The sequence below is a fragment of the Strix aluco genome, chromosome 4 (genome assembly GCF_031877795.1).
Source record: "Strix aluco isolate bStrAlu1 chromosome 4, bStrAlu1.hap1, whole genome shotgun sequence".
In the NCBI taxonomy this organism is placed as follows: domain Eukaryota; kingdom Metazoa; phylum Chordata; class Aves; order Strigiformes; family Strigidae; genus Strix; species Strix aluco.
This window is the reverse complement of record NC_133934.1, coordinates 92,545,907-92,562,755: the sequence shown is the minus strand read 5'-3', so window position 1 is coordinate 92,562,755 and position 16,849 is coordinate 92,545,907. Positions and strand designations below refer to the sequence as shown.

The 16,849-nt window shown below is 38.3% G+C and overlaps 1 protein-coding gene across 7 annotated transcripts in view; it reads left to right on the top strand.

Annotated features, from left to right (window-relative positions):
• Window positions 1-16,849, top strand: part of SIPA1L1 (signal induced proliferation associated 1 like 1) — a 222,312-nt gene that overhangs the window by 189,355 nt on the left and 16,108 nt on the right. For all 7 annotated transcript variants that reach the window (XM_074824294.1, XM_074824293.1, XM_074824296.1 and 4 more), the window contains 4 exons: window positions 1,317-1,466; window positions 6,422-6,546; window positions 9,334-9,452; window positions 11,923-12,362. In XM_074824294.1, coding sequence (XP_074680395.1) covers window positions 1,317-1,466; window positions 6,422-6,546; window positions 9,334-9,452; window positions 11,923-12,362 — 834 coding nt within the window. The remainder of the gene's footprint in view (window positions 1-1,316; window positions 1,467-6,421; window positions 6,547-9,333; window positions 9,453-11,922; window positions 12,363-16,849) is intronic.

Genomic DNA, 16,849 nt, shown 5'->3' with positions numbered 1-16,849 from the left:
CTGCTTTTTTGCGAAGTACTGAGGGGGACAAAACCACATTTGATCTAAATATATATATACACACACACACTCTCTCTCTCTCTTTGGATACATACATGTACACAAGTAACATTAATCAGTGCAATGTTTTTTCATTTTCAAAAGAGTTTGTGAACTTTAAAAGTTCTTACAGTATAATGAGAGCTGATTAAAATCTGCCACTCCTTTGCAGATATAGATTAAATGGCTAGGCTAAGATCTTGTAAATCCCCAGACCCAAGTTGTGTACTGAGGCAACTATCTGTGTGTTTCACCAAAGTCGATACGCATTTTTTTTAAATGTTAAAAGTTAAATTGCTGTTTAACTTGTGTAAGTTACAGTATTTTTCCTAGTTAAAATGAGTAAAGGTTTGTGTTCACAGTAGGATTTTGGTGTTCATGGATGGTGTAATTCAAACTCCACTCAAGTCACTGCAGAAGTTCTGAATGGCTTCGGTCGCCACTGAGCAGAACAAAGAACTAGCTAGCAGCAGTGAATTTGGTTGGGGTTTGGGAAACAAAATGCACAAAGCAGAAAATGATCTAAAAAAGCCTTCAACTACAGAACAAGATATACAAGTTGAGCAGTATAAGCCTACTGCTTCCAGCCATCCTGCCCAGGTGCATGTGTTGTAATTCTGGCCCGTTTATTTGCTGTGTGGTTATTCCAACAGGAGAAGGCTTCATATGACTCAGGTCTGTATTTTCAAACAGAGGTCTGATATGTTGAGCTTTATATTAGAATATTAAGTTTTTAGGGGCGATTTTAAGGTGTTTATAAAAAACATTACAGTTGTTTAGTCTTTGTGATTTAATTTGGGCAAGTTTGGTGGCATAGAGATAAGCTCAATACTCTTAGAAGAGTTTGCATAGACAGCTCACTACAGTTAGTTTAAATTACAGGCAGGAGTTTGTTTTGAGAATTAGAAATATGTTGTTCTATTTGGTATTTGGGTGAGGAATATCATGCTTCATTGTTCCTTACAAGCAATCTGTAAAAACAAGTCAGGACTTCAGAAACTGGGATGTTTTCCTAGTATGTGCCAGGATTTTCCTTCCACACTTGCCTCTCTTCATTTACTCCCCTGTATCCATCTTTTTACAGCAGATTTTTCATGGTCTCCAGTAGATTAATAAGGGGAAAACATCTGATCCTTCAACTGACTTCATTTCTGCTGTCTCCATGAAGCCATGTTCTTTGCTGATGTGACAGTTTTCATGATGTTGTCCATCATGCTGTGCACTATGATACTGCTGTTCAGTATTGCTGATCCGACTGGTTCATTTGCTCCGAACAGGTTGTCTCCTGGTTCTGATGTCTACGTCACAGTTTCATCTATTGCCTTAGCAAGATCGCAACAGTGCCGTAATTCTCCAAGCAACTTATCATCCTCAAGTGAGACTGGCTCTGGTGGGGGCACATACAGACAAAAATCTATGCCAGAAGGGTAGGCACCAGACTTTTTTCATATTCTTTTTAGGCAGGTTTTCTTGTTCTCTGTTCCATTTGTTGTAATGTATATTAAACTAAAGGAGTGCTTACGTAGCCTCCTGTCAGCTGTTGTTTACACGCATTAAAACATGTTTGTTTTCAAATACCACTGTCATGCTTCTTGAAAAAGTCAGTTTTAAAAATCCCTTGCTTCCACCTTTTCCCTTTGTGACATAACCTCTCTCTGATCCTAGTCTACAGCTGCTCAGGTACAAAAGGAACTTTTATATATTTAAATATCTTCATTAAAGGTACTGTTTTCATGTTGCAAAGTGCTTCATTTCACAGGTTTGGATTCTAAAATAAAATAGGTAATAGGTGTGGGACTTTGCAGTCTGTGCTAATAGTTGAAGCAAAGTAGTGTTGAGTGCAACTAAGACTTCAGATGTGTAGGCACAAAAGTAGTAAGTAATCCGCTATCATCTTTTTCACATATTCATAGTCATCCTGTTGTAGGTGCTCTCTTCCAGCTTTCCAGAAATCCTCAAACTCTGTGAAGTAATCCAATGTCAGTGTAAGGGGCAACTTACAGAGGAAGAAATTAAATCTGTATCATTTTCAGAGAGCACTGAAAGGAGCAATAAATCAGGTATCTCCAAGTAGGGAAAAAAAAAAAAATTGGCAGCAGAAGAGCTGTCTACCACATTCCAAATTACTTCCTATAGAGAAGATAAAGGGGCAAAACTGCTGATAGTTCACATTGCAAAGCTTCCCTCTGAAGTCGTCTTGAGTACATTGCAGGTCATGGTGTGTAATTCATTCTGGTTTGGGTCTTTTATAAAGTAGAAGTATCTCTTTCTCTATTATTAGTAAGATTAAATACCACTGTCAGGAACTGCTTAGCGCCAGGCACTGTCTTTTGCCTGTTGAGGTTCCTGTAAGAGGACGCTGCTCTGGGTCAGTCCAGAGAATGCTGTTCGGAGCATGTGTTTGAAAAAGTGCTGCTTCTTGCTGCAGAGTGCTGAAGATTTGTTCTCCCTGTCCTTCTCCTTGCAGCCCAACTTGAGGTTTCCCAAAGAGGCTGACTCTTCTCTGCTGCACACCTTCATGAATGCTTTGATTCATGAGACTGAGACCTGCTCAGGTTGTTATTTAAGCTTGTGCTTAAGTCCTATAGACATTAGGCGACTTGCTTTAAACCCGTTAAACTTTGCTGTAAGGAAACTAAACAGAAGTGTGTCCAGAGCTCTGCAGCTGGAAGAAGCACTTACCTCTGTATACACAGCATACTTCCTGGCTCATTCATGCCAGCAGCACTTGTGTTGCCTTGAATTCTGAAGAGCAGCTTGTGCTCCCAATATCTTGTTTGCTCTTTACCAACTACATCATTTGCTCTACAAGCAAGGTAGAGCCATACGTCCTCAGACCATCACAACCATAACTGCTTGAGTAGGAAGGGATTTTCAGACATGCTGTGGTTTGTTTTGAATTGGCCTCAGAGCACACCAGTGCCCATCCTAACCCTTTTCCATCTTTTAAGTTAATTTATACACCTATGTTCACTATAACATTCTTTGAGCATTTTGCAAGTTCAGCAGAGATTTGTCCTAGAAACCTTGCGTATACAGTCTTTTTGGTTTTGAAGTTTTAATTTGGTGAAAGAAAACACTGTTTAAAGGGCATAGTGAAAGACGTAATTAATATATGAATTTTGCACATTCCTTATTGGATGCTTTTTTAAAAGAAAAATTGCTTATTAAACTCTTAATTATTTGACTATTATGTTCTACTCTTACAGAAAAAACACTTTGCCTCCCATACTGTCCTTGTACACATGAATCATATCTACTCAGGACTTTCCAAACATTTTCTTTTAGGCTAAGTGGAAAGCATGAAAAATGTAATTATAAAGGAAACTTTTCCTTGCCTTGATAAGCAAAGTAATGTTTGTCACACTACTAAAAATCATTGCAGTTCCATGTGCATCCATCTCTTGATATTTGTCTGAGACACCAGATTCAGGGCAGCTCTGTAGTGATGTTTGATGTACCAGGCAGAGCTGGTCAGTTATTAAGCCATATATGTTGTTAAAATAGGGGAGGGAGATTGTAGCATTCAGTTGTTTAGATGTTGGAGAGAAGGGTGGGCTGGAGTAGGTACCTAGCGGAGGGGCACCATGTCCTGAAGGTAATCTTCCCAAGGTGAGGCTTCAGCATGCCCTGGGTGTGCCAATCCCTGAGATTTCCCAGTGCAGGAAATCTCAACTGCATAATTTGTGTATACATTTCTTTCTTGTTGCATGATATGACAGATTTAGAAAGTTTGTGAAACTTAAATGACTGGAAGCGTGGGTGTGAGTCCAACCTCTGTCAGACATCGGTAAGAGCAGTAACTGCTGCCTCTTCTAGATTATTGGTCCTTGTCCTGAGCTGGGTATAGGCAAAAACCTCACTGCCTTCAAGAATATCCAGATTGGTCTTGATGTATATATGTGTGTTTTGTATACTTATCCTGTCTTTACCTGAAGGTACGTATATGTAATAAATGATCGTAGAATGTAAAAACAAAATTCAAAATACTGAAATAATGAGTTTCTTCTTATATATATAAAATGTATATTTAAACAATTTCACTGTTCTTTTAATCCATATTGATTTCTCCTTCGAGTTTTTTGGGTTCATTCCTACTTAACCTAATGGGCTATATATTTAAGCAGCATAGAATATAGCACCACCTGCATTTATTGTTCCTTCTTTTAAATAGCCCACTTCATTTAAAAAAAGGCAATCTAAAGACAGTTCTTGCTGCTCAAATTAGTAGAGCAGTGATTTTAATGAAATGAAATTAGAAACATGGTGGTTTTGTATATCTCTAATCTTGAAAAAAAGATCCCACATCATAAAATATCTGCCAAATGCAAAATTGACTGCTTTTATACAGATGAACATTATGGGGTTTTAGGTAAGAGGACAACTCATAGAAAATAAAATATTGATGCAGTGCAGCTTCATCGCAGCAAGGTTTCTTGGGGTTTTGGCTTTTTCTTTTAGATACCAACTTCCAAGTTATTTTATCGTGAAAAGATATTCTTCCCAAAATATTTTACAAGTCTTAAAAGTTTGAAAATCACCTGAGATCAGTGTTCAAAGAATCAAACAGCTTTTGAAATGTTGTGTTTAGACCTTTTTATGCATCTGTTGAATTGGTATTGAATTAATCATGTTTAATTTAGGTATTTGATTAACTGAAATCATAGCTAGTCTGTGTGAACAGAAAAGGGAAAACATTACTCACTTAGTGCAATTTCAGTTTAAATTGTTTGTATTCAGAAGGCAGATATATCCAGGTTTTCTTTTCCATTTTTTTTCCATTAAACTGTATGTTGGCTATACCAGGGAGTGGTGAACAAAAGGGAAGTCGGATCATGTTTGGATGAAATTTAGAAGGCTCAAATGTGACATATTGTAGCTGTGCTGCATGTACAAGCATGTTCCAGCTTCTTGTCTTTAAGGATGGGAGTGGGATTTTATTGTTCTGAGTCATAGGATGTTTCTTTGGTGGGTTCATTTGAGTTAACAAGGACATGAACTTTCAAATGGGATAACCACACTGAACTTGTTCTGACAGTTGGGCAGATGTCTGTTTTATGTTGGAGGTCGTGTGGGGCAGTCTGTAGCTGGTAGAATGAGTAGAAAGCACAGTTTGGGTATTTTATTTTCTGTTGCTATGTTAGACACTTAGAGCTAGAGAAACTCCTTCATATGTAAGAGGATATATCAGCTTTTTGTAATACTTTTGGGTGTTACTCAGTGCATGTAGAGTCTTGGGATTTTTTTTTTTCCTTCAGGGTATGTCTGATTTTAAAAAAAAACCCTCAGAAATACATTATTCTTGATAAATTCTCAATGATCGATTCTGAACCCAACTATAATTCTTATAGACTTATAAATGATTTATATGTAATACAGAATTACAGATTTAATTCTTACAAGCTTTTAGGCATATAAGGCATCCTTGAGCTTCCTGTATCTTTATTGAGCTGAAATCCATCTGACTAACCTAGCAGGATTTACAAAGTCCATTGAACACAGTTTTCGTTTTGCTCTGTTCTTTCTTCTACAGCAATAGGTATATGTGTCTCACTGCTTTCCTACAGCTGTATTTAGTTTACAGTGGTCCACTCAAATTAAAGATCAAATAACTTATTAATTTACAGAATTTACAATCCCCAGGTTCTGGGAATCCATAACCAACTCTATAAATGCTTCATTAAAGTATTTGGCAGTGTAATATTGTCAGAAATGGGTCTATGCTCTTTGAATGTGTCTGCATCTAGGTATGCCTTAGTAGGCCGTACTAGGCCATACCTAGGTATGACCTTACTATAGCCTTTTGCTTAGAACCCAGGAAAGTGGCTGAGATCCATGGGATTGTCCCAACAAACTTTCTGATTCTCACTTTGACTAGTTTGAGGTAGTGCTTTCCCAGTTAAAAGGGATCCATTCTTGTTACCTTTTCCCGATAAACACACCTCATTTCGAAACTACGTGGCTTTTATCCAGACTTTTAAGTTTTACTTGTTGTGGTCAGTTTTCTGTAACCGTGTAAAGGTCTGGTCGTCTGGTCGCTCTTCCATGTAAACATCTATGTAAATGAAAACTAATAATTTTATTCCTGGATGTTTTGGTCTGTTTTTTAATTGTATTCACTGTAATGAGATGTTCTTGATCAGAGATGCTTAATAAATTAATGTGTACTGTAATCTTACACATTAAAAGGTGCTAAATGGGTCCTGAGAGCTGCCACAAAAATTAAATGGAAAAGTATTATAAATCCCTCAAGCAGATGTGCTATGTATTGCTCTGCCCCCTTGTTTGACACTAGCTTCTTAAAAGTGCTCTTTTCCCCTTGTGTGAGAATCATGCATGTTTAAAGTCATTATCTGCTTTGTTTTTTGGGGTGTTACAACAGGTTTGGAATTAGCCGTAGATCCCCTGCTTCCATTGACAGGCAGAACACGCAATCAGATACGGGTGGTAGTGGCAAATCCACACCCAGCTGGCAAAGAAGTGAGGATAGTATCGCTGACCAAATGGGTAGGTAATTAATTCTTTACAATGAGTAAGTGGTGCTAAGGACAAGGTGACTTTGGCAATACCTCTCCATGCAGAGAGACAACCCTCTTAAGCACTGTGTTTTCAGTGTCTTTGAAAATTAACCTTGTTCATCAGGATTAATAATTAGGTCTGGAGCATGCACTAGCTTCTGCAGTCTGTTTCCTTAAGATCTATAAGTATCACCTGAGGAAGAACCGATTTCAGTTCTTCATTTGATTGTGGGACTAAATCTACCTTAATGCTCTTACCTTGAAACACTCTGTCCTTTTACAAGCGGTTGGGTAGACACACTTATTAATTTGTCTTGCTGTTGAGGACTTGTTTGACCTCACCTGCACTCCTGAGTGGCTTGGCTTAGTTTAATTTGCTTAGTTTGTCTAAAGTGCTTGTGATGCTCCCTTTCAAATGGTGCTATATAAATGCAAATTGATTGTTTGATCATTGAAGCTATAAAAATACCATGTACAAAATGGAAAAAATGCAATTAAAGTTTAAATAGCGAAGTAAATCTATAGCTTGGTAATCGCCTTCCACCAGTGTATACATTTTCATTGCACTTAGCAATTAAGCTGTCAGCTGAGGGAACATATTAACTACATAAAACAGCTGGGTACTGAGAATTTGCATTGTTAAGCCTTCATTTGAAGTTTTTGTACACAGACCTTTTGCTACAGCTATGGCTTGACTTGAGTGGATACTGATGAGATTGACACCAGTGGAAATGTCCTGCCTACAAACAGTACTGATCCAACATGATGACCATGGTCAAGATTGCTAGATTGGCTTTTTCTAACTTTGTTACCGTAGATTAAACAATTCCAAACTTTTTCTGTTATGCATGTAGATGATCATTTTACTGCCTCACAGCTTTTGTTCTATATAAATGGACTAGTGCTGAACACAGAATAAGGTTCAGTGAGATCAACAGGAGTTTAAGGCAAATGCCAACCACAAGTTCTGGAGATGTACTTTGTTCACATACCTTCACAACCTCAGTGAGCTGTGCCTTGTTATTGAAGCCATCTGTCAGTCCCTCCCTCACAACTCCCCCCATACTTCTCACAAAAAAGCTGTGATTATGCTGATCTTCAGTTCTCGTTTTGACAGAACGATTTTTAATCACATATGTTTTGATACTGTGTGATGGTAACGACACATGTAAAACTGATCTTTTGCTCAGCATTACTTTTGCAGACCAACAGTTGGGTGTTGGTGCTGACACTGAGTGGAGCTGCCAGCAAGTTCTGTTCTACAATGTCAGGTGTCACCATATTAGCAAAATAAATAAATGAGGCCGAAAAGAACCAGAACAATTGTGTGGTAGAAGAGATGGCTCTGGCATTTGGCAAAGGCTGAGAAATGCATACTGATATATAATCCCTGTATTTTGTCTCTTGTCTATTGTCCTGCATTGATAGATAGTTGGAAGCTGCATCTCTGACTGGAGACTTCATTGTGAGTCTCACGAATCTAGGTGAAAGTTTGGTTCTATGACAAATAGGCACATTTCCACTTGGGATAATCTGTCTCAAGGTAAATAAGGCATTAGGTGCAGTGAATCCACACACTCACTCCTGCCTGGCCCATTCTTAGCTACGGAAGACCTTTGTTCTTCGTGCACCAGCACTGCTTGTTATCACTTGCCAGGGGAAATCAAGGTCGATTTTTTTTTTTTTAATTATTATTATTTTTATATATATATATTTTTAAAAACTGTTTCATTTGTTTTTAAAAAAGCTAGTAATGCTGCAGATCAAGATGAACAAACTGTAGCTGTGTTGAGGAAAGCACTGCTAATTACCACGGGTATTGTTAAGTACTTGATGTTCATGAGCACATACTCTACTTAAAAGCAGCATTTTTAGAAGTGCAGAATATTGCATAACCACAGGAGACAAGATACATGTAAAAAGTCACAACTGAGAGAGCTTCTTTTAAAATACTGACCTTGGGCTCCGAGAAAGCAATTACCTACCTGACAGGCTGTGTCTGAACGCCCTCTAGACCTCCGTAGTTAACTCCTGGGGAAAAAAAGTTGAATTGGCAAAGAGCACTCCTATGAGTGTCCCATGTAAGAGGAGTGATTTGAATTCCATGCACTTTTGTCAGGTTTAGTTTAGTAAGTATTCCTTTTGTACATCTGTGCAGTTTCCACATTCATGGCCATAAATTTTTAAGGAAATACTGTGATTTCAACAGAATTTTGCTATCTCTTCAATTAGAAAATGTTTATTTAACTCACCTTAACTTTGACAAGAAATATGCTTAGTAGTTGTACTAGAGAAAATGTGTTCATTTAAATGATCACTGTAGACTTTTGCTATTGTCCTGCCTTGCATAGAATACAATTTAAGGAAATGTGGATCTCCAGGATTTTAATCTCTCCTCCACAGGCAATGCACTTATGTCAGTACAATGTCAATACACTGTGAAAATGAATATTCCGCTGTTTTAATGCTCTGATATAGTGCTGTTGGACAATGGGGGTGTGATACCATTCAGGTTGTTCTAACAAAAGCCAGGATGGTGGCTGCTGTTTGTTCATGGTCTTACTGATTTACGCCAGGCAGGAATGGGCCCTCACTTACTCACCTGTGTTTTGTCACAATATGTATTTATTTATCTGGAGTGAATTTCATATTAGGTATCCAAAGTTTTGGCTAATGGTAGTATTGGAAAAATTGCAGCATAAAATTAGGTTACGCATTTTCTTAGTTTGTTTCACTGCACACACTCTTCAGTACGTCATTGTGTGCTGTATTGCAGAACCAACATGCCATCTCCCAGCGGTATCAAAAGTACTGCCATCCTTCAGAGAAAGCCCCAGTGGAAGACTGATGAGACAGGATCCTGTGGTTCACTTGTCTCCAAATAAGCAGGGTCATGTAAGTTATCCTAAAAAAGGAATTATTTAATGTTTTGGTTTTGCTCCACAAGCTCTTGATACCAAAAGTGTTGTTCAAAGTTATATTTAGGGTGTCAGTTAAAAAGAAAAAGAAAAAAATCCTCAAGCCCTGTACCCTGCGAGAACATGGAGGAAGCAGTGGAGCAGACCTGTTGTGTCCAGAATCCTACAGAAGCTAAGCACAGCCTACTGAAATATTTATTAGTTAATAAAGTTTTGTTGCCAGTTGAACGGCAGCTTCTTGTCTATTCTCTTGTGATAAGTAGAGGATTTGTGGGAGTTCACAAAGCTATTCCTCGGTCTCATATGTGAGACTTAAAAGTTTACTAATATATTTTATAATGCAACATTCAGAAAGCTGCTGCTTTGAAACAGAGTAGTGATCTTGCTTTTGGTTTTTTCTCCGTTCTCCTCATCTGGTGTAACTACTTCCTTTCTTTAACCTACCTTGCACACTGTTGGAAGACTTTGTCTGAGAGATCTGCTGGAATTCTGCTGAGAAAGAGCTTTCTTGTTTCATTCATGTTTAAGGTCTGAATGGTAAATTCTGTTTTTCTGTCTCCGCAGAGTTAAATATTCACACCTTTTTGGAGACTGTCACTTCCTGATTTACATACAGAGAGATAGATAAATGCAGTAATGTTCATAAATTTAAAATGTCTTAAAAATTTCAGTCACTAGAGTAAAAAAATCCTTTAAACTTTAAATTACCCAAGAAGCTATATCACTTTTTAATTTATTTGCACAATGAGCTAAATTACAGAGCTGTGTTGCATGATTATACAGAAAGTATTAGTTGCATTTATTTAGGTGTGAGAAAGTCGATAATTGTTTCCTGTTATTTGCTCCTGCTTACCAGCATTCTTCTTTCAATACAATTGGCCGTGTTGCTTTTAGGTTATTAATTCATAAAAACACATCTTTATGATTTAACAAAATAAAACAAACCCAACCAATAAGAAGCCCAACACACCTGTCTTCATATTTTTAGGAGCACAAACTGGTTTTTATATTTAGATTGACCTGTTTTCCATGCGATGTATTTGACAGTATAATGATGCGATACAGAACTCATTAGCTTGCATGCAAAGTGCAGCCTGGAATTATTAATGCTTGTATTCTTCTCATTTAGTCATTGTTAAAATAAATCTTTATTATGTGGACAGATGGATGGGGGAGTGATGCAGTTCCTAATGAAGAGCAGTAACTTTAATTGGAGATAACTAGGAGTCCAGATCAACTTACTTAACATTCCTCCTGTTTTTTCTGTCAAATCTTGCTTTAGTATAATAAACGTGGATGCTGAGATTTCTTGCTCTCAGTGTACATCCGTTCTCTATTTTTTTCCCTTTTCTAGAAACAGTATCTTAATTTTTTATATTTGACTGGGATCTCTGCCCATGCCTGTTTGGTAAAACTCCAGGGATAGACGAATAGGAAAGGTGGTTCTAAGTCTCCTTTCCACCCCTTCCCTTATTCCGAGGCCATCTGGTCACCAAACAAGTCCCTTGCCTATTGAAAAACTGCATCAGTTCTGATTATATAGATGATCCGAACTTAGATAAATTCTGTAGATGGAAACTAAAATTAAGGAATTCAAATGGATATAAATACCCCAAAGGTGGGTGAGCTACTAAGCAATGATGAGTGTATGGCAAGAAATTCTTCCTGTAATGGGATGTTCCACCACTGCCCACTATGGAATTGAGGGCATTCAGTTTCTTTGTAACAGCTGGCTGTAACCAAGGTCAGAACATACAAACCAGCCAGACATGCCCTGATGAGACAACTTAAAAGCATTGCATTAATGCTTCCTTTCTTGTAATTCTGCCCTTTGGAAAACAATTTCAGATTAGTTAAACAGCATTTCAGTGGTCATTTGCAGAGGACACTCCTGCTGAGGAGGAAATAAACCCTACTACAAAGGGCTAGGAAGAACAGTGGTTATTTTGCCCTACTTTAACCTTTTGATAGGCATTGGATTATTAAAATAATGTGCACTTTCTGAGGATTGGTTCTGTTTCATGTTCTAAAACACTGGAGTCTTAAAATTAGAATATTTTTAATTATAGTAGTTATAAACCAAGTCAGAGTCTACACAGCGAATTTCATTGGAGTGGGCTGAACAGTACTGTGCTTGAAAGGAAACAGCGTATTTTGGGACAAAATACAAACAACTCTGGCTTTCTCTGAATAGTTAAGACATGGCTTCCAAATCCCCATTAAAGCTTTTTATGTGCACCCAGAACAGAGCACATGCATTGTGTTGGAATGGAATTTTTAGAGTTTATTAGTCTCCTCAATGTATCTATCCAATACCTCAGGGTAGAAGAGCTCCTATTGTGCAGTGGTGGCTTTTGTAACTGATTATTTCCTTCTCCTCTTTATTGCCATAATTCTGAAATAAACCTACAAGTGTGGTTTTTTTTGGATTGCTGTTTCTTCTGTAGTCTGACAGCCACTACTCCAGCCATTCCAGCAGCAATACTCTCTCCAGCAATGCCTCCAGTGCTCACAGTGATGAGAAATGGTACGACAGCGGAGAGCGCACCGAATCAGAGCTGAACAGCTACAACTATCTTCAAGGGACTTCAGCCGATAGCGGCATAGATACCACTTCCTACGGACCCAGCCATGGCAGCACTGCCTCCCTGGGAGCAGCAACATCTCCCCGTACAGGGCTGGCAAAGGAGAAGGTGGCACCCCTGTGGCATAGCTCCAGCGAAGTGGTCTCCATTGCAGACAGGACATTAGAAAAAGAGAGCCACATGGACCGAAAGACCGAGTCTTCGCTGAGCCTGGATATTCACAGCAAGAGTCAACCAGCCTCCAACCCGCTAACGAGGGAGAACAGTGCTTACAGTCTGAGTGATGCCGTCTCGCATACAAGGTAATTTTCACTTCTTGAGGTTGACCTCTCCACGCTCATTTTCCCGTTCTCACTCTCTAACCCATCAAAAGTCGGAAGTGGATGTTGGAGAGAGGTTTCTACTTATGTTAACCAGTGTTTTGAAAGATCTCGCCGTGCAGAATGCTTGAAAATTCAGACCACTTTTAGTCTTCACATCTGCCTACTGATTATAACACTAAAGAGAATGTCTTTGAGAGCATACTCCATGCTGCTGCTACTAAACTGACATAAGACAGACGTGTCTGATGCGCTCATAAGGAATATCTTGCAACAACTGCAGTTCATATGTGGATCAGAAAGGAGATCAGTCCATTTTGTTAATGAACGCTTTAATATGGGGTTCTTTTTTAGTCTTGCAAGTACACATTTCAGACAATTCACAGTTTTCCCGGTCTTTTAGTTTAGAAATCTGCTTGCAGTCAGTATGATCAGTACTGAGAGCAAGTTGCTTGGGAGTGCCAGCATGTAGATTTTAATCTCATTCTTCTGCAAGCTTGTGGGTATGACACATTGCAGTCACCTTCCCTCTCTCCCTTGGTTTTGCCACTTGTAAAATTGGCAATATCAAGTACATGTATAATGTGCTTGAACACCTCAGATGGAAGATACCCACTTTACAAGTTAATCAGAGCTGCTAGAGGCAGAAAATATTTTAGACCATTTTCCTAACCCATTTCCCAAGAAGTATTCGTGTGCTTTTGAAAAGTACTCATACAGTGTCATACTAGCAACAAGAAAAAAAACCACAGGTCTTTTAAGGAAGATGTGTGATCATTATAATTTGTTGACCTTGTGGAGCCTGACTGTTGCATTTTTATTCTTAAGGTGCCTCTGTTTTGAGTGTGCAGCTAAAATACCTACAGACTGGAAGTCTGAAGCAATTTTTGCTAATCGTTCTGAGCAAAGCTGCATTTATGCAAGGCTAGATGTTTATCAGACAGTTTAACAACTCTTCATACAGTAGCTGCAAATAGGGGGTTGTCATAGAGACTGTAATGTAGTGAATAGTTTCCCTGTACTTTGTCATGGTAATTTTGACTAAGTGATCTATTAATGGTGGTCCCGCTCTGGTTTTCTGCCTCTCTTGGTTGGCCATTTTTGGCACTAAAGCTCATATTCAGTTGGTATAAATACCACCCAGGTCTTTGAGACTGCTGTTTCCAGTAGCTGTGCACACGTGAAGGACTTGAAGAATTCTGTAGGAAACGCTGTGCAGAGGGATTTACTTAGATTTTGGGCAATGCTAGCGTGTGCCCCTTTCTTGAAGGTAAAAATTTATGTGGTGGTTATCTACAGTTTTACACCTTTTATATTAAGACAAGCGTGTTTAATGTTAAAAAATGCATATAGAATCAACCACATGCCCTGCGGTACTTGTCTCAGTGTAACTAGCAGTGGCATTAAATGTGAGATTCTTAAACAAAATGCTGGTTGTAATAAAGTTGTCAGTAGCATTTCTATGTGGAAGGATTTTTTCAGAAGCAACTCAAGCCTGGAAAACTTACATGTAACTCTTGGAAGCCTTGTTGTAAAGGTGTGCCTGATGGGAATGGCATCTTTGTACATCTGAGGGTCTGGTTTCCTCTTCTCTGAGCACCAAATAGGGTTAGTTCAGTAGAAAAGCCGAGAAAATTTAATAGAGAGAAACACATCTTCGCAGTGCAGGCATATCCTGACACCTCTCATCTTTGTCTTCCATGGATGTATACTTTGCAACTTGATTGCAAACTTATTATATGGTAGCTTTGTGTCTCCAAACACAGTATTTTCTCTGGTTGGCTTGGATTAATTTTACGTGATGTTTCTCTGATGATACTGAAATGATTCTCTGCATGTTTTTTGGGGGTTGGCACTGCAATTTCCAGATAAAGGTTCCCTAGGCTTTATGTTGAAGAAAACAGTTGGGGTTTTTTTTCCGAGTTTCATTTAAAAATCAGCTGTTAAAAATGCAGCTCTTGGCAAAGAGGAGTAGTAGCAATTTGTAGAAGACACTGGGCTTGAGAAATACTGCAATCCTTGCACCCACATCGTTTATTTTGGTGGAGAAAAAACAGACTGACTTGTTTCTTTTTTTTTTTTTCTTATTACTTCTTATTTCTGAAGACTAGAACATGCATTTGCCTCACAATAAAGGAAAGGCACAGCCTGGACTAAAAAGCTTTCATTTTGTTTCTCATGGCATGCTCGGTTGGTGGTTGCATGCAGCAGCAATGCTGACCTGAGGAAACCCGTGGGCCCAGCTCTTTGCTCCCAGCTCCCCTATTGCTCCTTCTGTGGTGGCACAACAGCTTGGAGCTGGAGGCTTCTTAAACTGGCATGTCCAAAATGTAACCACAGCTGCCTGCTTCGAGGAGGGAAAGGAGGGGAGGCTGAAGGACCATTCTGAACAGGCTACTTTTTGTGAGAAATGGACAGCTTAATTGATGTGTATCTCTATCAGTTCCTAAATTGTTATCCTTTGTGGCTTTTCACTTTTTTACCTTTTGCCTCTGGATGCCAGAATGTCTGTAATGTCTTTAGAGTCGGGTTTCTGAGCAAGAAGAAAAGGAATTTGGCCCTAAAAAGAACTCTGTGACAAAAGAAAAGAAAATAACCACAAATTAGAGTGTTTGTGTCTGTAGAAGACAGGAGTGATAATTAGCGTTCAGATCATTTGATGGTGCATAAAAGAACTTGTACCTGAGAATTGGTGGCAAAATGTAAATTATAGTGATTAACTTTTACAGCAGAGCTTCTGGCTGGGTTTTATTTTTCTTCTCCACCCCCATTTCCAGAGTCCTTCCTGATGATTGTGCAGATTTCTCATAGCATCCCAGGAGAATTGCATTATGTAGGCCAGTAATTATACAGAATCATTATAGCTCTGTGTCATTAAATGAAGCCATATGGCTGATGGCGTGAATTCCCTAGGAAAAAAATAAAATCAAACTTTCATTTCCACCTAAACTGTACAGTTTCTTACAGTCCTCTTACCAAAACTAAAAGGAAAACCATGGCTATTTCTAACCAAGTGTCTTTTTCATTACTTCTAATAATTTTAAGATACTTAAAATATTATTTAATGACTGTAGAGTACTTTTATGAATGGTTCATCTGCAATTCTTGCAGATTGTCATGTAGTATTTTATTGTTTCCTTAATTTAATCATTGATGTCTCAATAATTGAGGTGGGAGGTGGGGGACCAACAGTGGCTATCTCTGTGTCCTGAGAATATGAGGACTGAATTTCTTCCAGATATAATCAAGCTGGCCCAGGTGTCTGTTACAGTATGAGGAATCCTCTGCATCCTTCCTGGTGTTGAATACGCTAATAACTTCCCATCACTACCACAGTGCTCCAGCTCTGATTTAGTTTTTCCAGAGTTTATTCAAAGCCTTTTGCTCTCAGTTAACAAGGGTGTCTCTCTATCTGTCAGTATCCCATGGGCTTGCCTGTGTTTACTTGTAGGGTGAAAAGCTTCATTCACAGCCACGGTTCTGTGCATAGTTCCTGAAGAAGAATATCCTCCCAAAATACTATATTGTAAAACCACAGCTCGAAACATGCAATACACTTTAAAGAAAAGTGTATTTCAAAGTGTATGCTAATTTTCTTGCTTATTTGCTAGGCTGCTCTTAGCATCTATTACATGATACATATTGTAATAAATATTAAATAATACTTAAAATACACCATGTATATATACTATATGATATATAATAAAATATTATAATTATTATATCTACATATGCATTTTACATGTACATTTTATGTAGAGCATACTGAACATCATTTTTTACTCTCTTTGACTAGTAAGATTAAGGATTAACACTACCAGCCTATCTAGTTGTTGTTCCTGGTTTTTATCAAGAAATGTTTTCTCATCACTAGCATTTCCTTGAGAACTACCTGATGTATTAAAGAATTCTCAAATGTGATCTGAATTTCTCTTTTCCTACACTGAAGCAAAAGACTCCTCCACTTCTTGAGTGCATTTAGAAGGGGATAAAAATTTTAAAAAAAAAAAAAAAGCCCCATACATTTTCTTTAAACATGTCCATCTTCCCCAAATCTTGGAGGTTTAATTTTGCTGTGGTGATGCCTCACAGATGGGCTGGTTTACTCAGCATGTGTAGGAACTTTCAGTATTGAAAAAGAAGAGAAAAGGGGGAATGAAGAGAAATTTACTGCCTCTGCCACTAGCTCTTATTTTTCTCTGCTTTCTTGCTGTGAATTATGTTTACTTATATCTGTTACAGATACGAAGGTTGTGATGTGCAGCACCAAATTTATGGGCTTGGTGGACAGGAAAATACCTTCCTATATTTTCCTAGTCTGCCATCTTTTGTATAGGCCTTTCAAATGTACAGATGGAGGGAAGAAAAAAAAATAATTCTGTAATACAAAATCTGTATTATTGTCATTTGATTTGCATGCATGTGGGGAGATGCATCTTGCCCCTGGTGTGAGGGACTTTGCAGCCATC